Genomic DNA, 23,000 nt, shown 5'->3' with positions numbered 1-23,000 from the left:
TCCACTACATTGAACAAAGGTGTATTCACGGGACCCAGGAGGACATGGGAGTTGTAGGCCTATAACTGTGCAGGTTTGACACAGATGGGCACCTTGGAATCCAACACCTCTGATCATGTGACTATGTCTACCAGCCATGTAATATGATATCAAGACATTCTGCACTGTTGATGACTCATATTTATAGCATAATAACCCTTAATACATCAGATGTCACCAGTGGGATTGATCCTGGTTAGTTGCGGGTTTGGATGGAACAAAAGAACAGTCAGCACTGAGGAAAAATAGTGCCTTTCTGTTTCAGAAATAATTTAATTAAACAAACCTCATAATGAGATTTTGTCAAGACACCCCCATGATGCTGGAAATCAGTTATCTGACACTAAAGTAAAGCCTTATTATTATATCAACAAAAGCAAACCGGTTTAAAGACAGTGTTTGAATATCAAAGATTTAATTGTAGCATACTATGAGACAACAGTTTTCCTTAAACAAACAAATACTCAATCTTTTGTCTTCAAATATCACATTATAGACTATTTATGCTCTTTGCAGACTCTTTTATCCAAAGCGACTTGCATTGAAGGTATGCCTATATATTGAAGGAATTGAACCCTTGAGCCATGACCTATTTCTCAATGTTAATTAGCCTAATATAGATTTCAAATGTGTTCATTTATTAATTCAATCAAGCATTAGTATGTTTGTTTCTTTGTCTGTAGGCTATTTTCATTGTCAACTTGATTTATTCATTTAAATAATCAATTTAGCCTATTCATTTAATTTTGTTTGCCAATATTTAGGCCTATTTCATATTAGTATACATATACAGCAAGTGTAAGTTAATGTGTATGCACTGACTGTATCAATGCACAATCAATGTGGGCTTATTTTAGCGTTGGATGCTTTTTTAATAAATAATCCATAAGTTTAATGCATGACGACTAAACACAGGTTCCGTGGAGACCAAACGCTCGTGTCAACAGCGCGCGCGCGAGTGAGAGAGTGAGCGAGTGAGTGAGTGACCTGACCTCCTGCTGGGCTTAGTTTACAGTCACTCAGATGCGCTTAGCCTACTGCTATTCCAAAGATCTGGCAGCAGTTTTAAGACAAAGAGTAAACAAAGTAAAGGGATGAAGAGGGTACAACAGGACACTACACCTTCTCATGCAGGGTCTGGACAGAGAATACTGTTCACAGGTAGGCCTTTATGAATCTATTTTAGTATGACACTTTATTGAATCATTAGTAAGTTCACGAGTTTGAATCAAGTGTTCCTTTTGTTGTCAAGGACCAGACGGCATTGGAGATTTCCGTCCCAAATTGGACTATTTCCCCCGCAGCATTGGAATTGGCCAGTTATCTCCAGATGCCACGAGTGACCTCAACTACCTCTTCCGGCCTGCAGCGCACGCGACCCCGCCGTTACCGAAACACCGCTGCACCGGAGAAGTGGGCTGGGGTCTACAGTACTGCACTGCACTCAACAGGCGGACTACTGTCATCAACCACAAACTATATCAGGTTATTATATTATATTATATTATATTATATTATATTATATTAGCCTATATTATATTGTAATTTCTTTTGTGTGTGTTCATTAAATTGCATATTTTTCCTTGCATGGGCAGCCAAAACATAGAAATTGACTTTCAACAGTAAACCTGAGAAACATTGTCATAAAACGTGAGACAACTAGACCCATTTTCCCTGATTATATTTATAAACATAAATGTAAAAATAAACACTATACCTTTCAAAAGTTTGATGGGGTCAATAAGATTTTTATGTTTTTATTGTTTGAAGTATTAAAGAATTAAATTGAATTAAATTAAAGGATTAACACTTTTATGTTGTTAAAGAAAAGTTATTTTAAACTGTCAAAGAATCCTGAATTATAATTTTTTTAACAGGGATTCCAGATAAATAGTAAGCAGCACAACTGTTTTCAGCATTGATAATAAGAAATGTTTCACATCAACATATTAGAATGATTTCTGAAGGATCACGTGACACTGAAGACTGGATTCAGCTTTGCATCGCAGGAATAAATTGCATTTTAAAATATATTACATTAAAAAACATGTTTTTAAAATTGTCATAATATTTCACAATATTGCTGTTTCTATACTTTTTTTTATCAGATAAATGCAGCCTTCGTAAGCATAAGTGACTTCTTTCAAAAACACAAACTTACTCACCCCAAACATTTGAACAGTTGTGTAAATAATTCTGAAAACTATAGTTGTCGTTAACTAACCTGCCTCAAAAATCGAACTTGCTGCGTATGAACATCATATGCACCTCATTGTCTCTCAGGATCAGATTTTACCTTATTTGATGTATTTTTTAACATATTTTTTATTACAAATCTGCAAAGACTAGTTTTGATAGTATTGCCTTACTGTATGTGTGTAAATAAATAAAATACCTTTAATCAGCTGTGCAGGACAGTGCCATGGTGAGCTAAACACACACCAGTAACCACGTAGGGAAGGGTTAGATTACCTCCAGCTCCCCTTATTACTCTAGACGGTGATGGGTTTCACTGGCAGGAAATGGGTAGAGTGGATGAGAGGAAGCTTTTCTCCTCTAGTAATCAATAATTCAATGCTTGCACACAGGCACACTCGGCCCTGGTTTCAGGACAAACAAACGACCTGCAGGAGGCTTGCTTGGAACCACAGCGCACATGATAATACAGCAAGGATGACAACGAACAGTTCCCGCTTAATGAAGTGAGATATATGAGATAATGATACACACTCTGCACCCTGTATAAACCCACTGCTGGGTTGCCCATTGTTATATTAAGAATAAATTGAAATACTCAAAGTACTTTACTAAATCATTCTTTTATTGTTCTTCTTTCAGGTCTGCAGTAAAGACAGTCAATGCATACGGAGAAAGCACAAAGACGCATTACTTTTTCTCTAGAAATTGACATAAGTCGAATGATTCTTGAAAGTGATCATTGAATAATTGATTTTGTCAACTCTATTGTAAAACCACATTAAATGCATCTTTCTTTGCTGTACTCTTCATCTCTTGGTTCATTATACCTGATATGAAATGGTAAAGTAGCCTACATTTCTGTGATTTCACAAAGTAGAGATCATATTTTTCTTTTTCATATAGGCTAGTCAAACATGTAGGTCAGATATCAGATACGGTGGCATGTAATTTCTGTGATTGTTATTTTATATTGTATTATTTTGCGAGGGCTATAATACGTGAAACTAGTATTGTTTGTGGGTACACGCTTAAAAATAAAGGCTCTTTATTGGCATTTGATGGTTTCATGAAGAACCTTTAACATCCATGAAACCTTTTCAATGTGCAAAAGGTTCTTTGTAATGGAAAAAACACACGATTTTTTATTTAATTTAATTTTTTTAATTTTTTTAGAACTGTTCACTGAAAGGTTTTGATGGGGAACCAAAAACGGTTCTTCTATGGCATCACTGCAAAAATGCACTTTTAGAACCTTTTTTAGTATGTAGTAAATTTAGTCTCAAATTAATGCAACCATTTGAAGAAAAAAAGAAACAATTTTCTTAATTCACTTTGCTGTTTACCTCATATCGGTGGTTCATATTGTCAGGAGCTTGTAACGTCTCAAAAATATAAAGCTCAAATCCTCTTAACAAGGGTCACCATAGATTCAGACAGTCGATAGAAGCAAGAAAGCAGTAATCCTGCAGTTAAACGGGTTTATGTGTGATCCCCTGCCTGTATCAGTGGTCGATCCCAGTTGATAATGGCGCACAAGCCAATTCAGCCATTTCCAATATCTTATATTGGAACAGGCACAACCCTCTTCAGCTGCCATTCTCACTTTTTAATTTCATGTCGGCAATACTTTTTTAGATTGTGTGGTTTGAGCTAAAGTGCCATTTGTTTCGCAAATAATTAGGTACAATAGTGTCATTGCCAGATGAGGCTTTTCTAAACTGAAAAAAAAACTGTCACTGTCCCAGTGGGACGCTTGGCTCTCTTTTTTAATTTTTATTGTCTTTTATTTTTTCCTATCACATATTTTAGCAATCATCATAAATAGGATTTTATATGAAAGCTTAAAAACTCTGGACTGGTACTTTAAATCCTTTTAGCGAGCTCCTCCCCCTATGTGGGCGTGTCGTTTCATATTACTACATTTTAAAAAAATATTTTATAATCAATTTTTTTTTATCTTAAAAAAAAAAAAACATTGTCGAAAGGTCTGAGACTTAAGGTTCCATATTTGGTTACTGTTTTGTGAAAGAAGACATATTGTGGCATAAATTTAATAAGCAAAATTAATTTGTTACAGGAGAATGCATGAGAAATAAATCGGAAAGTGGATGACACCCTGTGGCTATTTTTGGTACAGCGCCTAAACAAAATAGCAACCTCAATTTTTGTGACATCAACTTCAAATTTGGAACACAACTTATTTACATTTAGACATAATGACTTTGATTTTATAGCGATTTTTTTTTTAAACAATATTTTGGAAAATATATGTTTTTTATAAAATAAAAAAATGTTTGGTACAGGATTTGTTTTACTGTAAACTTGATCCTAACTTTTTTAAACTTTCTTTTTTTTTTACACTTAAAAAAATGAAGGTCTGTATTCCAAAGCATTCATGAATTACAACCATTTAAGTGTGGATGCTATATTGTAACGTCAATGCTCCAAAAAGGGGGTAGAAATCACCATTTAATTGTTCAGTAGTTACAGACATAACATTAAAAGATGGCTATAAAAGCATATATTTTATTTCGCAGCAGCAATTTTGTTTTGCTTTTTCAAGTGTTGCTAGGGTTATTAGTTAAGTAAAACAAAAATCATGTTACTTAAATTAAACATGAACTGAAATAAAGTTTACTTATAAACTTGAACTAAAAAATGAACTTATTTTATTTCAGGTAGCCTACGGATGCCAAGACAACAGTTCACATTTTCATTTAGTTTAACTAATGATATAAAGCATTTGTGCTTATTTATAAAACTATAAAATGCACCATATACTGTGATGTTGCCAAAGTAAGACACAAATGAAATATGGAAAGGTGAATATCAATGTTACAGTTGTATTAAAGGGGTGGTTGATTATGATTTCACTTTTCTAACTTTAGTTAGTGTGTAATGTTGCTGTTTGAGCATAAACAACATCTGCAAAGTTACAACGCTCAAAGTTCAAAGCAAAGGGAGATATTTTCTTTTACATAAATCACTTTTTAAGGACTACAACAAATGTCTGGTAGGGACTACAAGACATTCCTCCCGGGTTAGGGACGTCACTAACCCTCAAATTTACATAAACCCGCCCCCGGGAACACGATTTATAGATTACCAAAACAGAATATGCTAATCAATGACTAGAAGATAAATACACATAAGCTACGTAAACTAACCATTCAGAAACGTTGTCTACATGTCACTTCTTGAGGCTCTCGATCTTTGTCTGACTTCGGTTTGAACATAAAAGTCTAAAAGTTCTTGAAATTTGTGCTGTGCTGGGAGCAGCAGCTCATTTGCATTTAAAGGGAAGGTGCGTTTTTGCTCACCCTCAAAAAGTGACAATGCTATATGTAAAAATATCTGTGGGGTATTTTGAGCTAAAACTTCACATACACACCCTGGGGACATCAGAGATTTATTTTACATCTTGTGGAAAGGGCATTATACCACCCCTTTAAGAACTTTCTAGTGATCATCTCTTGATTAATTTCAAAATCAATTGAAATTTTGATGACATTTTGAAACACCAATGACATGTAAAGTTGTTGGATGGGAGGCCTATGTGTTTTGTTTCATGTGTCAAGAATCATTACGGTAGTTCTAGAAAGTCGGCCCATTCAAACAAAGCAGTACAGCGCCTCTGCGTATAGACTCCACAGCAGCAGAGGGCGCTACACGCTCACTTTTGCTTCAGTTACAAGCTAACCGGTGCTTCCTTTTCATAGAATATTCCAGTTACCCCGTCCAGTCAGAATTGGACCCTTTTCCCTATCAAAATCCAAGAAAATGTCAAACCCAACTCCTGATGCCAAGCCTGGAAACGCAGACAACCCTCGGGTATTCTTTGACGTAGATATCGATGGTGAAAGAGGTCAGAATATTTAGTTTTTCTTTAGAAAGAAGCTGAATGACTCCATGCCTCTGTCTGCTGCCACATGCCTCTTAACTGCTGCTTAGAAGAAAGAAAAGAGTTAAGAAAAAAAATGCACTGAACTCAACTAGGGACACTAACGTTACTATTTAGAAAAGCAACAAGCAGTTTCCCGTTTTGCCACTGAACTGTGTTAGTGAGTGTTTTCTGTACTATATACACGAGTCATTGCTGACATGCAGTACATTTTTTGTCCTCTAACTTACTTCATATATCGTAATATATGGGATACAATATTAAAGTCAGGATATCACAATTGAGTGTACATGTGGGTGATTTTTAAAAATATATATTTTCCCTCTTTCCCAAACCAAAATGTTTTGCTAAATTACTTTTTTTTATCACTAGTAGTATTAAATAAAGTATATAAAAAATGCAATAAATAAGAAGAAAAGACGACTGCACTTCTCATTTCTACTCTTCAGTTATAGTGAGTAACTCTTTGGGAAGTTAAACTGTAGATTTTGAGTTTATTGATATCTGTAAAGCAAATTCAATATGGTCAGATAAAATGCTCAAAACAATAAATAAAAGTGGTCAAAATATGTAGCCACAGATCACCTGATGACTAGATCTGATCATTAATTCCTGATGTTTTTGTTTCTCTTTGCAGTTGGCCGTATAGTGTTTGAGGTCTTTGCTGATGTGGTCCCTAAAACTGCAGAGAACTTCCGTGCTCTTTGTACCGGTGAGAAAGGGATCGGTAAAAGCACCGGAAAACCGCTGCACTTCAAGGGCTGTCCATTCCACCGCAGTGAGTGTCCATGGATACGTGTATAACTATCTAATGTGCAGGGTTAGGCCTAGGAAAGTCATGAAAATTACTATAGTGAATAAGCTTTTTGTTTTGTTTTTTTGTATATGCCGAACTGTAAAATATTTAATTGCTCATGTCATGCTTGCAAAAAAGTCTTATTAGTCACCACATTGACCCTCTATAAAACAATTAATCAACTTTGTATTTCTTGTTGTACCCTTCAGTCATCAAAAAATTTATGGTCCAGGGTGGAGATTTTTCTAATCTGAATGGAACTGGAGGAGAGAGCATCTACGGGGACAAGTTTGAGGATGAAAACTTTTACTACAAGGTACCACAGAGCTGCTTTGTCAAGTCAGCTTCATTTATAGTTCTTTTTACAGTGCAGATTGTTTTGCGCGTAGTCTCTCTTTACAAAGTGACATTGCCAATTACTTGTCTGGCACGCATAATGCAGCGTTTTTAGTCGTTTCCGTGGATGCGTGTGAACGGGAATCATTTTGATAAAGTTTTCATCTGTACAGAGGAAAAACGTTTGTCGTTAAAAAAACAAAAACAATTTTTGTTGTGTCGATGAGGCCTTCGCTGGGGATAGTATAGTTGACACGGTCTCTGCTGACACTTCAAGGCTGCTTTGTGTTCGTGTCTAGGCGCAGGTCCTTCATCTGATCTGGACACAGCCCGGATCCGGCTGACTACGGTAAACCTCAGGATAAACAGAGAGACTCATATTAGTGTAGATGTCATTCTTCTTGTGATGTAACGAGTACATCAGGTTTTATGGGGAGTGTTCCCGGTTCTGGCTGACCTTTGCTGTAAAGAATAAGAAGTCTCATCATTTACTCACCCTCATGTTGTTCATATCCTGTAACACAGAAGTAGTTTAGCAGAATGTTCACGCTGCTCTTGAAAATTGTGGAAATCATGATATAGGATTCTGGTCACACCACCCATCCATCTCTAATGAACGTCAAACCTTGTTCGATGCACATATTCAGTGACAGAATTTTTATTTTTAGTGAACCTTTTAATTAACCAAAGCCATCAGTCTGTGTAATTGCTCAGAAATTGCTCTGAGATTAAATATACCAAACACAGCACTTGATTCATCTCCCTGAGGCATCCGCTAATTTCCTGATGTCTGCTCTGATGAATAAATGAGACGTACAGTAGATACACCTTGTGTTTCTCTTGAATGAAGTGGTGCTTCATTAATATGGTTGTGTCTCTCCCCCAGCACGACAGAGAGGGGCTGCTCAGCATGGCCAACGCCGGCCCCAACACCAACGGCTCACAGTTCTTTATGACCACAGTTCCCACGCCGCATCTGGACAACAAACATGTTGTCTTTGGCCAGGTGGTGAAAGGAATGGGGGTGGTGAAGAAGCTGGAGGGGCTGGAAACAAAGGAAGATAATCCTGTGAAGGTGACCATGTTAAATGCATGCAAACATTTTTTTACTCATCATCATGACGTTGTGACATCTGCTACCATGCTTAGAAATATAGCATGACCAAGATCTTAACTGGTCCTGAAGGACAGGTGTGTGTGAGATCTTTTACAGGCATTTAGTCACCATTATCAAGATTTAATAGTCATGAAATTTAGTCTGTCACCTGTTCTGCACAGGTGAACTAGCTAGTGTGATAAATTAGCTTTTTGAAAGGAGTTGACATTGTGTGTGACCATTTCTCTCCCCAGTAAGGAAACAGAAAATGCATTTTCCTTTTTCCAGTGAGCAATTGAATATGAATATTTAGATTGATTGTAACTGTCTCTCTCTCAGCCCTGCATCATTGCTGAATGTGGAGAACATAAAGCGGGAGATGACTGGGGCATCGCACCTAACGACGGCTCAGGAGACACATACCCAGACTTCCCGGAGGACTCTGACATGGACTTCAAAGATGTATATATATAATATTTCAAAATATGCATATACAAGCTTATAAACTTTAAATGACAAGTTAATATTGTGTTTGTAGATATGGCCCTTTGCGATTTGCTACTCAAAATAACACATTATATAATATATATATATATATATAAATATATAATGTGACCCTGGATCACAAAACCAGTCATAAGTAGCAAGGGTATATTTGTGCCAACAATACATTGTATGGGTCAAAATTATAGATTTTTTTTTTTGTGCCAAAAATCATTAGGATATTAAGTAAAGATCATGTTCTATGAAGATATTTTGTAAATTTCCTACCGTAAATATATAAAACGTTTATTTTTGTGAGTGAATGCAGCACAATCACGAACATAAATGGACAACTTTAAAGGCAATTTTCTCAATGTTTCGATTTTTTTTTTTGCACCCTCAGATTCCAGATTTTGAAATAGTTGTATCTCGGCCAAATATTACCCTATCATAACAAACAATACTTCAATGGAAAGCTTATTTATTCAGCTTTCAGATGATTTGTGACTTTCATTGACTGGTTTTGTCATCCAGGGTCACATATATATACTATATATATATACTTATATTACACAGTATTATAGTATGATAGCTGAAATTTCACATGCTAAAAATAGAAATTTGTCAAATCAATCAAAACTTAATCTGTTCTCTTTCTAGACAAACAAAGTCTTTTCTGTGGCAGAGGATGTCAAAAACATCGGGAATAATTTCTTCAAGGCTCAGAACTGGCAGTCAGCCATATTGAAATATTCAAAAGCTCTCAGGTGAAAACTCGAGTCTGCCATTAAGCCCCATTATTTCATTACATCCAGCTTTCTAGACTTAATTTCAATGTGTCAAACCTTTTAGAAAGTGCTGTTATAGCACTTTTCTCAAATTTACTCTCATGTCATGATGACATTCCTGTAAGTACCTGCTTGATATGCAAGATCTCTCACTGTGTAATCTAAAGTAAACGTTGCTTATAACATTTGTGAATGTGACATGTCTGTACGCATCATTGTCAACCAGCAGTGTCACTAAAGGTTACTTTGGTCCACAGGTATCTAGAGTTTTGTGGCAACATCTTAGACGACGATAGTGCCCAAAAGAAGCTGGAGCCCACGGCCCTGAGCTGCATTCTCAACACGGCCGCCTGCAAACTCAAACTCAAACTCTGGCAAGAAGCACTCGAGAGCTGTGATGAGGTAACATGGGATCTTCTGACATTTGAGCCGTCTGAACGGTGTCCAGTTGCATTGGGGTTAGAGGATATAAGAAGCAAAGGACCTCAAGGTTTTTTTTATAACACATCTCAGCCATTCACCGGACTTGAAATAACCTTGTCATGGTCGCTGCCATTTCTAGATCACCAGATGCACTGTCTCTCTATTTAGGGAACAGTTGAGATGGAATAAGTTGACAAATTTCTCGAAAGGGCCTGTAAGGGTGTGTTCACTTCACACTTGTAGTTCAGTTCTTTAGGTCTGGACCAAAAAAGAAAATTATACATTTTGTCCTGGTTTGCTTGGCGTTCACGCGCTTATTTTAACACAGAATCTAAAGATACAGAATAAAAGGTAGAAGAATAAGGTCACAAGCTAATTGGACAGCTTTTAGGATGTATATTTTAAAGACTGATCATTTAAAACAATGCTGTGTTCTGGGTTAAATGTGTTGTATGTGTAAATGCATATGGTGGTATATTTACTAGCTGAGAACTTATAAAATGCGGAAAGGAGTCACAGACCAAAGATATGCCGCAAGGAGACGACGGTTATGACACCTGTACTGAACTGTAGTGGGCAGTGCAGATCCTATGACAAGAAGAACCAGGTCCTTTTAAGGGTCACATCTTGTGACATTACATCCTGTTTTTGGTTCATTTAGATGTCTTTGGTCCGTGTTGCGTTCCTATTTCAGTCAGATCACACTAGAGTTTGGAAGCGGACAGAGTCCCACTGAAAAGGTTTGGATAGCTGTGTTCACAATTCAATTTACACTTCAAATGAACTGAAATAAAAGAGGGATCACACCCAGTGTTTGCTTTAATCGAACCAAACCTGCCAAGTGTGAAGTCACTTGGCAGAAAACTGTATTTTCTACTGGTTTGTGTGGTGATTGTGATGTTTTATTTATTATAACATGGTAATATTCTTTTTCTCAGGCTCTGGAGCTGAACCAGTCAAACACTAAAGCGTTGTTCAGGAGAGCTCAAGCCTGGCAGGGGCTTAAAGAATTCAACAAGGCCATGGTACAAACACTACACTGAGTGAAATACACATTTATCTCACTCTAAATTGCTGGTTCTCAAACTTTTTAGGGTGGCAAGCAAAAAAATTAGTAGAGCGCAAATCTGGGGAAATAGTTTCTTACAGTTCTAGTGCTCATCGTAGCTAAAGAGACTTAAGAAAAATGTCAATTGATCTTGGTGCTTTTGGTCAATTAGATTTATTTTATTTTACTTCTCTGATAAATAGTTTGAGAACCACTGGCCTAAACACCTTAAAGAAAACAATGAAATTCTGGCATCATTTACTCACCCTCATGTCGTTCCAAACCATGTATGACTTTCTTCCATGGAACATAAAAGAAGAAATTATGAAGGATGTGGTATTTCTTTCTATCCATGCAGGTGGAAAATAGATTGGAGCTTTCAGGCTTCAAAAAACGATGCATTATTAATTATCTTTGACAGTTTAATTTAGTCAATTAAAAAAGTCAATTGGAAAGACTATTTCAGCTAGTTACCAAGGAAACATTTCTCATTATAATTTAGTTAAAATTGATGTACTAAAATGACTAAAACAAAAATGAATAACTACAGACATAAAAAAAAAAAATATATATATATATATATATAAGTAAAAACTATAATTGTAGCACAATGATACTAAAATAACATTATATTAGACATAATCACTCCAATTACTCAGCACAAAGACCTGAGGTAAAATGTCAGAACAATTTAATAAGTACTGTATTTGAATGAATCAATCTTTCAATAATAGGAAGTTGCTCTCTCATTTACATGACAATTTGTTTCTGGGGATTGACTTTTAGAGCACTTATCTTTTGTCTTTTAAAACGCAGATCGATCTGAAGAAAGCAAAGGAGATTGCACCAGATGACAAAGGTTAACCAGCTCTTTACAAATCTATTATTTGTTCAATTTAGTTTTTAAAAATATCTTTGATTATGATTTGTGAATAGTTTTCTTTTTTAACATTTTCCTTTCCCTGATTCAAGCAATTGGAAATGAAATGCTGAAAGTGAAGCAGCAAGTGAAGGAAGAGAAGGAGAAAGAAAAGAAGATTTATGCCAAAATGTTTGCGTAAAGGAAACAGCAGTGACCTCACTCTACACCGCTCTACCTGCATATGTTCATTTACGTTTCACTTGTGTCTTAGTAATAAGTGTATAGCTGGGTAAAAAACAATGCCTTGAAGTCTCTAATTTAAAGGGAAAAATTAAGGTTTGAAAAGAGCTTCATATGATTTGTACCATGTGTGAGATGAGTTAAGGAACAAAGTTTCTGCGCATTTTTAGTGAGCTGACCTAGATTGCTGACCCTAAAGAGTGACTTTACAAAAAGAAAAATTCCTGGGTTCATTTGTCTCAACTGCTGTTCATTCATTCTATCGATCGCTGACTAAAACAGCAAAACATTTGTTTATTTGTGAAATAGGAATTCGCCATGTTAGTTGTGTGGATTAAAACAATTAATATGTTCAAAGATTCATGTTTAAGATTTTTGTGTTTTTAGTTCTAGAAAACAAACCAACAGATTGTAACAATTAATTTATTTCTACCAGTTAGTTTTCCAACTTTGACAATATATACAAAACTTGTCAGTTTACAGTTAACCGCATCATGGTGAGCTAAAACGTCAACTGGTTGTCAATCCAACACGCTCCTTTGTCTTTTATGACACATTCCTTAGACAGACGGTATATGCAAAATTCTTTCAATACATACAATTTGATCAAACCCGAAATATGCAAAGCCACTTTATGTAATTACACTTCAAGCTCATATCACAGGATATGAGGACATTCTGTCCCTTAGGCACATCAGAAGGACTCTCAAATCTTTAAAAGCATTGATTATGAACCTATGCAATGTTCCCCAATGATGATAATAATAAAAATATGTAATGCTGAAATCACATGCCGTTGTATGCTGGTCCCCCGCTGCCCTCAGGCACAACCCAGTTGATGTTCTGGCTGGGGTCTTTTATATCGCAGGTCTTGCAGTGGACGCAGTTCTGTGCGTTAATCTGTAATCTCATGCCATCACCCGTCTCAAGAGGAACATACTCATACACACCTGTGGGACAGGAGGGATAAAATGTGGCAGCTTGTTCACCAGATGTTTTCATCAACTTGTGGAGCATGTTGATATTGTGTGCAACCAAAAGTCTAACAAAGGGGTTACCATTTAGTTTCCATTGGTAAGTGTAGCAGAAACAGTTACATACCAGCCGGACAGAACCTTTGCTCTGGACCGTCGTAAATCGCAAGGTTTTGGGCCACTGGAACACTGTCGTTTTTGAGCGTCAGATGGGCTGGCTGGTCATGCTCATGATTAGTCCCACTCAAGGCAACAGATGACAACAGATCAAAGCTGATCTTCCCATCAGGCTTTGGGTACTCAATGGGTGTACAGTCCTTCGCCGGCTTCAGCTGAGCACAGTCCAGACCTACAGGACAAGCATTTGTTCACCATTAGAAATAAAATGCACTTTTCCCCATTTCCTGTGCTCAATAAATATATACAATCAGTTAAATAAATTCACATTTACATAATTTACATTAATAATGCAAACACATTCATATCCATAAATCCATTCAATGATAATCAAAATAATTAGTTCATAATTAAACTTTTCAAAATATTTTTTTTTACCATAATCTTTGTGTTTAATGACCTTTTATAGCTCAGAATAATGAATTTGCATCTATTTGCAATGTTGTCTTTGATACAATAATCTGAAGGAAAAGCTTTTGTTATTAACAAGCAACCACTTCTCAGTTCTTACCATTATGCTTCAGAGTCCATGGTTCTTTTCCTCTAAAAATCCAGTAGAAGATTCCGGTATATACCATCCCTCCGTAGAGTCCAAAGTAATTATGGAATGACGGTCGGATGTTCCTCACAGAATACAACTCCTTCCAGATCCAGGACTTTTTAAAAGCTTCTTCATATTCAGGAATATAGAGACCTAGCAGAGAAAAATGCACACAAAAAAATACTCTAGGACACCTTTAATATTCTGAGTTACACCTCAGCTAATTTGCAAAGATGTCTGGGTTGGCCACCTGCTGTTTCCGACTGCAGATTCTCATCTGTGATTTTCACGAAGGCTGTCTCGGCTGCCAACATGCCACTCTTCATGGCTGTGTGTGTGCCTTTGATCTTGGGCACGTTCATGAAGCCCGGACTGCACCCTATCAGCATGCCGCCTGGGAAGGTCAGTTTAGGAATCGACTGGAGGGGAGATCATGGATGTGAGAAGTTAAACAAAAGAATATCATTTATGTTGAGAATTTCAAGTCGCCGACATGCCTGGAAACCTCCTTCATTAAGGGCTCTGGCTCCATATGCTATCCTGTTACCACCCTCCAGGGTAGACATTATCAAGGGGTGATGTTTCCAACGCTGGAATTCCCTGAACGGGCTCAGGTAGGGATTAGTGTAGTCCAAACCTACCTGAGGAGACAAACAGACATTTGCAGTTTACCAAAGCAGAATAACTGCACTGACCCTTCGCAAAGCTCCGCGCTCCTCAGTTACCGTTGCCAGCTAAGACGAGCTGAACAACGGGGCTTTGAGGATACAGCAATATTAAAAACTGAAGATGAGAATGCACAATTCAAAATCAACTGACATACACACCACTGTTTTTGAAAATAGTCTTAAGCTCACTAGCTGAATTTATTTGATAATAAATACAGTAAAAATAGTAAAATTTTATTACAATTTAAACATTGTAAAAAATTTAAATCAATTAAAATATTTGAATTAAAAAATTCCCTTTTATTATCAAGCTTATGGAAAATTTTGATTCTTTGACGAACAAAGTTCAAAAGTACAGCAGTTTGAAATCTTATGCAACATTATGAATATCTTTTTGCCAATGGTGATCAGTTGAATGCATCCTTGATTAATACAATTATTAATGAAAAAATAAAAAAACAACTACTAACCACAGACTTCTGAACGGTAGTGTATCTTCAACACGGTATATCTCAAAACTGCTCAGTACTACTAACTACTAACAGTTTAGCAAGCGAAATATACTTAAGGGAAAATAATTCAGAGCAATCATGAGATCTGACATAGTTCTGTCAATCAAACGCTGCATTGTATCTCCAGACAACTGTGACCAATCAGACAAGTACCATCCTGAGTATCCGTCATCACCGCAGAACTTCTCAAGACTTCTGGAATTGAGACTAGTCTCTATGAATCACAAGCATTCCATGAAATGCCTCTTTAAAAAGCGAATTGAAAAAAAAAAGTCATTTTGATATGCTATATTATCAACAGGATGAGGAAATGTCCTCATAACCAGGAACAATTTCAAAGTTCAAAGCCTTTTCACACTCTAGCGCATCATTTTAGCTCATGAAAGAACATGATAAATGAGGTCAGTAATATCTCTACAGATCAAAGCATTCTGACAAAGACATCAATCCAGAACATTTAGTTTTAAGATTAAGGCTTCAAAGAGGACACTTGCAAGTCCATTGAAATACTTCAATCAGGGTTTGACCCAGAAGGTTCAGAAACAAGATGACTTACAACAAAGCCCAGGGCCACCAGTGGTTCTCCCTCATTGAGGTGGTACAGGAAGGAACCTCCATATGTGTTCCTGTTCAGAGGCCAGCCAACCGTGTGCTCCGTCCGTCCTGGGTGCCACTTCTTCTCATCGATGACCCAAAGCTAGAAAAAGCAGTGTTTTTATTTTAGTATATTAAATAATGTTAATTATGTATTAAATGTGTATAATATAATAAACAAAATGAAATTATTATTACTCATTTAATATTAACAATTTATATATAATAACATAAGAGATGCACCAATACTAAGTTTTAACTCCAATAGCGAGAGCCAATTACTCTCCCAACTAATGCTGTAAACTACACAGATAACCATCTCAGTTGGTACATTACTATAATACTAGAGGTTCAAATTAACAACAAAGCCCAAACCTTTATATTCAACTGCTATTTATTTTCAGATTTAATAATTACACTCAAATAAAAACTGGAATAATGTACACAACTCAATTGCACAAGTTCGTTTTCATTAACAATTGTCTTCATGAAAAATGTATTCAATAATACATTACATATAATTAACAGTAAATAAGCTCCTCTATAGTGTTTTATAGCTAACTAACAAACTGTGAACATTGGATAACTTTCTTTAATTAAATGCAACTTTAAGTGACATTGCTCACAAGCTGTTTTATTGACATCTTTCTGCGGTTAAAAACTGATTGAGCGATTACATAAGACATGATACATTTCTGTAAGTTGTACTGTATCTTTCAACATACCTTCTGATGTTCATTCATGCTTTTTTTGTGCTATAAGTTGCGCTTACTGAGATCTGTCAAGTCGCATTTAAGAACAGAACGGCATTTATTGTTTGAAATTCCTGATAAAATTTATAGAATTTGAAAGCTGAGACTTTAATCCTTTTGATTGACAGGATATAATCGGCCCTGATCATCGGCTGTTTTTAATCAATCTTACGAAGGCTGATAGTAAAAATAATTGCTTGTATCGACCAATACTGATTATTAGTCAATACATCAGTGTATCCCTTTAACGTAACCCTGTATCATATATCAATATAAAATATTAATAATATTAACACTACATGCTGATGAGACTAATGAGCTCAAGCTTTCAAATTAAAGCACTGACCCCTTGTGCAAATATTAACTAGCTGATATCACTACAATTGTCAGTGAAAGGGGACATCAAACTGAACATGGAAATGTTTATGTATGCAAGTTTAAAGCATCACCCAAGCAAGCAAGTTCTTGTACCTCTTTGAGTCCAATAGCGTATGTCTGCGGCTCACAGTTCTCCCTGAGATTGAACTGCTTGTAGAGTTGCTTGGCCAGGTGCCCGTGACAGCCTTCCCCGAACAGAGTGACCTTAGCGTGGAGCTCCATGCCTCTCTCAAACACATCCTGGAGAGTTTAACAGAGCGTGAAATGTGGTGGTAATAGCAACAAAATATGCTTTTTGCACATCAGAATCACTTTAACCAGAATTACACTTTTCTTACAGTGCATCTTCCGCTGTGGTTCAGAAAGTAATTTAGCCTTTTATAGCATTTTTCTTATGAATATAAATCACATAAATCGAAAAGGTGTGTTTGAAATGTGAAACTGTTTCATCCATCTTCCATTGCATATTCTATTCTGGAAGGTACATTGATATATAAAACCTTATGGTGATGATGACAAACCTTTGGAGACCCATCTTTAGATATGCCAACATCATTGGTTGCAATTCCTTTCACACTTCCATCCTCATGAAACAGCACCTGGTGTAAAAGACAAATTCACAAAAGTTTACATAAGTCAACAGGATGTTACAATAAGAAATCAATTTACTTGTTTAGCGATTTCTATAAAAGTTCCTACCTCCGGGTAAAAGGGAAAAAAAGGTAATTGTGATTTTATTAATTATAATAGTGACTATAACTTTATATGGCATAATGTGACTATTATAACTTTGTCTTACAATGCAACTTTTTATCTCTCAATGAGAATTTTTATCTCTCACAATATGACGTCATATCTCATAACTGCAAATATCTCAAAATTATGACTTTCTATCTCACAGTGACTTCTCTTTTTTCATCTTTTTAGTGCAGCAGCGAAAACATTGTTTTAAATCATTACTTTTATCTACAGCAACTTACAGAACCCTTATTAAGTGTTACCTCTGCTTTTAACCAATAAACGTCCTATATTCTATGACTTCCTCAGTGGTTTTTGATTCCTGTATTTTTTTTCTTTAAAAAATGTATTAGAAACTGCAGTCACAGAGTGTATTTCAAGACAATCTGAGAATAACTACACAAATGTACATGTCACAGACTTTTCCATGAATATTTTTAAATCACCATTTTTAAATTTCCTGATATTTCCAAGTTTTCCATGACCATGGAAAACCTGCTTACAACAGGAACAACAGTACTGAAGTTAAGTAACTTATTCCAGGGCCAGTGATTATAGTGAATGGATCATCTTATGGGGTTTGAACCTACAACCTTTCTGTTACCAATCCAGATCTTTAAAAAGTAAAGCACATAACTCACAATACAAATTACAAGAAATTACAGTACAAAAGCAGGTCTAATTAATAAAAGTTAACTGCATCATTAATATAAGCATTCAGATAAGGAAGGCGTTCTGACCTCAGATGCCGCGTAGCCTGGATACAGCTCCACTCCCAGCTCCTCTGCCTGCTCCCCAAGCCAGCGTACAAAATGCCCCAGACGAACTAAGTAGTTTCCATGGTTATTCATTGGAAGTCCTGCATTCACAATTTGCATTTAATTGCACCCATATGACTAGCTCTAAAAGAAAACCTTTTAGGACACTGTGACACATGAAGACCATTAATATATTAGTTTTGACATTTTGAAAGTCACATTGTGTGAAGTTGTATGACTCTCTAAATTGAGCCAGATGCAAGAATGACAATCTCCTACCTGGTAATATTGGAACAGGAATGCGGTATTTTTCTGTCAAAATGGAAAATTTGTCTTCTGTAACTGGAGTGTTCAGTGGCGCCTGTTAGACATGAATCAAAATCAGTGTCTTGGCCTTCATGGATATAATTTTTTGCATCAAGACAATCAGAAAATGCATATAAAAACACATAATACATCATAGTAAACCAGAATGCCAACATATTTTCCATATTTTTGAAAGTCATTTTAATACATGTTTATTTTTCATTTAAAAAATCAATATAGCATTTGCAATTCTTTGAGTGTTAAGTTCACAGATCCCAATTGGGACAGTATGCATGTGTTTATTTGTTTGTACCCCTCTCTCCTTCCAGTCTGGAATAAGCTCATTGAGTGAAGAGACCTCTAGACAAGCTCCAGACAACGTGTGTGCTCCGATCTGAGACGCCTTCTCCACTACACAAACCCGCAGCTCTTTCTCATGCTGATTGGCCAGCTGCTTCAGCCGAATGGCTGCTGACAGGCCGGCTGGACCGGCACCAACAATGACAACGTCTGCCTCATCAGCGAACCGTTCCATTTCCACCCCTGTAAATATGAAAACAGACAATCACAGTGTCAATCACAATCATCTGAGCCTCTTTTTAATACAATAGAGAATTGTTTATTATTTACTATATACACACATTTATTAGTAAACTCAATATTATTACTCTCATACTGACTTCCAAGGCAAAAAACTTTATAAATAATTTTTATCAGTGTGCATGCATTAAGACACAAATTCTAGTACAGATTCTTTACTGTCAAAAACATAATCTTACACCGTGTCTACACCGGACTCACGTCGTGAAGTACGTCAGAAATAGAACGGGGCGCCGCATCCAGTGTGGACAGCATCACTGTTTATAATGGATTATAATGGGTTCTGTTTGCTTTCATCGCGAAGCTTGCGTCTGGTGTAGACACCGTATTAAGTACAAAGTAATTGTATTAAAATATTATAGTTTAGAAATGTCTTCAGTTTGGCACTTAACTGATATAATGCTGGCTTGTGGGCAATTTTACTTTACACAATGACTCACAAATACCAATAACTATCTATAGCTATATAATGAAAATATTTTGATACCATTTATTTCTGTCTTTTAAGGACAATTCACACTGTTTTTCACACTGACAGACGCAGAACAACGCTGAGAGTCACCAGATTACAGCATGTCACTTCTCCAACATTCAAATCCCAAATCAGCATGTTTAATCGGCCAAATCCAGCTCTGACAAGACGGCAACAGACTCTGACAGGGGGTAACACACTGATCCGACAAAACCAGACCAAGTGTCTGTTGCCGTCTGTCGGCACGGTGTAAATTGGGCTCTACAGGCCTAAAAACTTTTTGGTTACACTTTACATTAGGTGGCCTTAATTAATATGCACTTACCATTTGATACAATATACGTATTAAGTACATTATGTTGGTGCATTGTAATTACATTTAAAATACTTTCATTTAATTAATATTTGTACTTTGTTAACTTTACCCCTAACCGTAACCCAAACCCTTACCCCTGAGCCCAATTCTACCCCCTAATCCTAACCCTAAACATACCTCAAACTCAGCAGAAAATGTGGGAATTTTCCAGAACAACATTTAAATCCATAGTCTTGTAAGTATTTAATATTAGCACACAGTAGTTAAGGTCACCTAATTATACAGTGTGACCAATGTTTTAATTCTCTCATAAATTCCAAGGTTTTGCCGACCAGTAAATAAAATGCATTCTGAATTTCTTTATGTTCCACCCAAAAACAATGTATAATCTTCATCTCTCTCCTCAGCATGTGGCAAAACTTCTCCAGCCTCTGTGTTCACTGTCACCTCTAAAGGCTAAATTGATGAGATAACATATCACAGAACTGACCTTCCCATCGTGGGTCCTTATCTCTGGGGTACACTGTGTAATGAGTGGTAATTCGTGGCACAGATGAGGAGGAACACCGTGAGGAGTACAACTGAGGTGCGACATGCTCCGCTTGAACCGCCTTTAGTGCATGTATACACCTCCATGCTGCAAAGAAAAAAACAGGTTGTTTTGCCCTCGCTCCAATAAACAGGCCATCAGAGAAGAGAAGACATGTCGCTGAGAGAGGGAGGAAGTTATTTTCACAAAAAATTACAAGGGCACGTGGAAAAAAATATATGTGCACTGATAAATCATTTATAATAAATACTGCAATATTCCACAAAAAAATTCAATTTTGATTTCATGGTGACTTTACATATTGAATTACCCCATAGTACAGTTTTACAAACACACTGTGTATATACTGTATATTGCGCATTCAAAATAAATGGATCAACTTTGTATAACAGGATAAGCTGTTACAAAATCCACTCTTAAGTAACAGGCCAACTAAGGTAAATTACTTATCTAAAAGAAGCAGACAGACTTATAAGCTGTATTTTTTTGCTCACAAAATTCTGTTTCATGCATATGTTTAAATGCAGGAACTCGTTATCAAACTGTTCACTTCAGACAAAAGGACACATCTGACCAATATTCGAGTGACCTTTGCCCTACTTTCCCTGTGTACTGATCAGGGTTGTTTTAGCTAGCTAGACGAATAAACCTATAGTTTAAAACACGAAACATGGCATGTCCCGTGCATACATGGATAATAACAACTTAACAGGACAGTAAACATGCTTTCGGGTTAACAGAATAAAAGGTTTACAACGTTCTGCTAGCGTTCAGGCTAACTTACATGGTAGGGAAAGTGTGACAGTACCTTGGAGGGAATATCTACAGGCTGGAAACATTTACGGAGCTGAATGTGCAGCTGTGGCTCTGGACAAGTGCTTCCCGTGGTTTTCCAGGTTAAGTGTGGACAAACAAATATCACCCCTGTTTACCCTGTTACAAAATAGGTGTCATAACAAACGTGTAGTTGAGCAGCGCGTCTATTGCGCAGGTCAGAATGACGTCAGAAAAACGCGCCGGAAAAACCGGGAATGACTGCTGATCATGAGCTCATATGGATAAGAGTTACAACGTGTTCAGGATAGCGTGGCATAACTGTCATTCTGTTTAGCTTTCAGGCAAACGTTTAATTTCGACCGCAGGAGGCGCTCTACAATCTGATATCAGAGAGTGTAAAAATAAGATAAAAAAAAATCAAATTAAAATTAAAATACAATAAAATAAAAATAATGAAGAAGCCTATTTTGGGGACCATTACAGATTTGTTTTTGCATTGTGACAAAAAATTTTTTAATGCAAATTAACCTTACCTTATTTCTATTGAATATTGCAGTGTTTATTAAAAAAAATATTAACTCATGTGCCCTAATCTTTTTGTGAAGAAAAAGTAAATACTTTAGCAAGTGTGTAGCAGAAGAGTAGGCTAGACAAGCGTTGGGACATAGCCTTCTGTCACGTCGTAAAATTGTGTCTTTAAAGGATGCTATGTCACATTACGCGCATCCTGTCAAACTGGCCTGTCAATCATTTTGACACACAAATAACACAAATAACATTACATAAAAAAAAATGTCATGTTAAATGTTGATTATTAGTCACTCAAACAACTTTATCTATACCTCTGTAAACCATGCCATGCCATGTATATTTTTAACACTTTTTATACGTGTTTGTAGTTCTTTACCGCATCCTCCACCAAAGCGAAATGGGTTGTGGGCAATATTAGCCTAGAGGCCCTGTCCCAAATGGCCCCCTAAGCACTCGCGGTCTTCCTACAAGTCCGCACTTTCGTGACATAACGCCACTTTGACTGGCGGGAAGAAGGGCATCGAGGGCGCATATCGACCTCAAAGGGGGCGCTCGTGAGTACCCTTCTCAAACCTAAAATGACAAATGGGACACCCTATAAGGTCTCATGGACTTAACGGACACACGCACGTGTGTGATGATGTGATGTCAATTCGAACAAAATTAGGCCAAAACAAACTTTGTTTGGAGATCGTTTTGGGAGTTCGAAACAGCTTGCCAAAGCGAACTTTCCGTCGCTGACGTTTGACGGAGGGCGTGTCTGAAGCTTGTGCTGACGCGACCGTCACCATTCACCAACAGCCAATCACATTACTTTCCGGTGTTGCATGAATGCAATTGGCTAGCATCTGCGCTAGGGAATTTGCATAAGGCAATTTGATTGGCTGACGCCTGCGTTAGCGCTTGTAAAGTTGAAAAATTTTCAACTTATGCCGCAAGCATCGTCAGTGATGTGAGCAATGGAACCCAAAATTCAGTTCGGCAATGCATGACGTCACCCATTCAAAGTAAATGAGAAGTGTTAAAGGGTTAGTTCACCCAAAAATGAAAATTTATGTCAGTAATTACTCACCCTCATGTTGTTCCAACCCCGTAAGACTTTCGTTCATCTTCGGAACACAAATTAAAATATTTTTGATGAAATC

At 36.7% G+C, this 23,000-nt stretch overlaps 2 protein-coding genes across 2 annotated transcripts; one reads left to right on the top strand and one right to left on the bottom strand.

The window, feature by feature from the left end:
• Window positions 1-5,936: 5,936 nt before the first annotated feature.
• Window positions 5,937-12,570, top strand: ppid (peptidylprolyl isomerase D). The gene is made up of 10 exons (XM_082177884.1): window positions 5,937-6,103; window positions 6,777-6,917; window positions 7,145-7,251; window positions 8,158-8,346; window positions 8,707-8,829; window positions 9,511-9,617; window positions 9,896-10,040; window positions 11,000-11,086; window positions 11,926-11,968; window positions 12,082-12,570. Exons 1-10 carry the CDS (start codon window positions 6,019-6,021, stop codon window positions 12,168-12,170), a joined length of 1,116 nt encoding a protein of 371 aa, XP_082034010.1. The 5' UTR covers window positions 5,937-6,018; the 3' UTR covers window positions 12,171-12,570.
• Window positions 12,571-12,620: 50 nt separating this feature from the next.
• Window positions 12,621-21,509, bottom strand: etfdh (electron transfer flavoprotein dehydrogenase). Its single transcript, XM_082177866.1, has 13 exons — window positions 21,356-21,509; window positions 20,488-20,634; window positions 18,923-19,152; window positions 18,583-18,664; window positions 18,286-18,404; window positions 17,329-17,406; window positions 16,901-17,047; window positions 15,640-15,780; window positions 14,401-14,544; window positions 14,154-14,322; window positions 13,874-14,056; window positions 13,313-13,534; window positions 12,621-13,161 (listed from the first exon to the last, which is right to left on the bottom strand). Exons 1-13 carry the CDS (start codon window positions 21,384-21,386, stop codon window positions 12,998-13,000), a joined length of 1,857 nt encoding a protein of 618 aa, XP_082033992.1. The 5' UTR covers window positions 21,387-21,509; the 3' UTR covers window positions 12,621-12,997.
• Window positions 21,510-23,000: the final 1,491 nt, after the last annotated feature.

The sequence above is a fragment of the Leuciscus leuciscus genome, assembly GCF_965113295.1.
Source record: "Leuciscus leuciscus genome assembly, chromosome: 8".
NCBI classification, from domain to species: domain Eukaryota; kingdom Metazoa; phylum Chordata; class Actinopteri; order Cypriniformes; family Leuciscidae; genus Leuciscus; species Leuciscus leuciscus.
The sequence above is the reverse complement of the archived record's forward strand: the minus strand, read 5'-3'. Positions and strand labels throughout refer to the sequence as shown.

Excerpts from the sequence above, each read along its gene's own strand:
- ppid (XM_082177884.1), top strand. The coding sequence starts at position 6,019 with ATGTCAAACCCAACTCCTGATGCCAAGCCTGGAAACGCAGACAACCCT. Across the intron at positions 8,347-8,706 it reads AGGAAGATAATCCTGTGAAG|CCCTGCATCATTGCTGAATG; the intron begins GTGACCATGTTA and ends TCTCTCTCTCAG. Across the intron at positions 10,041-10,999 it reads CACTCGAGAGCTGTGATGAG|GCTCTGGAGCTGAACCAGTC; the intron begins GTAACATGGGAT and ends TCTTTTTCTCAG.
- etfdh (XM_082177866.1), bottom strand. The coding sequence starts at position 21,386 with ATGTTTCCAGCCTGTAGATATTCCCTCCAAG. Across the intron at positions 18,665-18,922 it reads CAGACTGGAAGGAGAGAGGG|GCGCCACTGAACACTCCAGT; the intron begins GTACAAACAAAT and ends CATGTCTAACAG. Across the intron at positions 17,407-18,285 it reads CAGGCTACGCGGCATCTGAG|GTGCTGTTTCATGAGGATGG; the intron begins GTCAGAACGCCT and ends CTTTTACACCAG.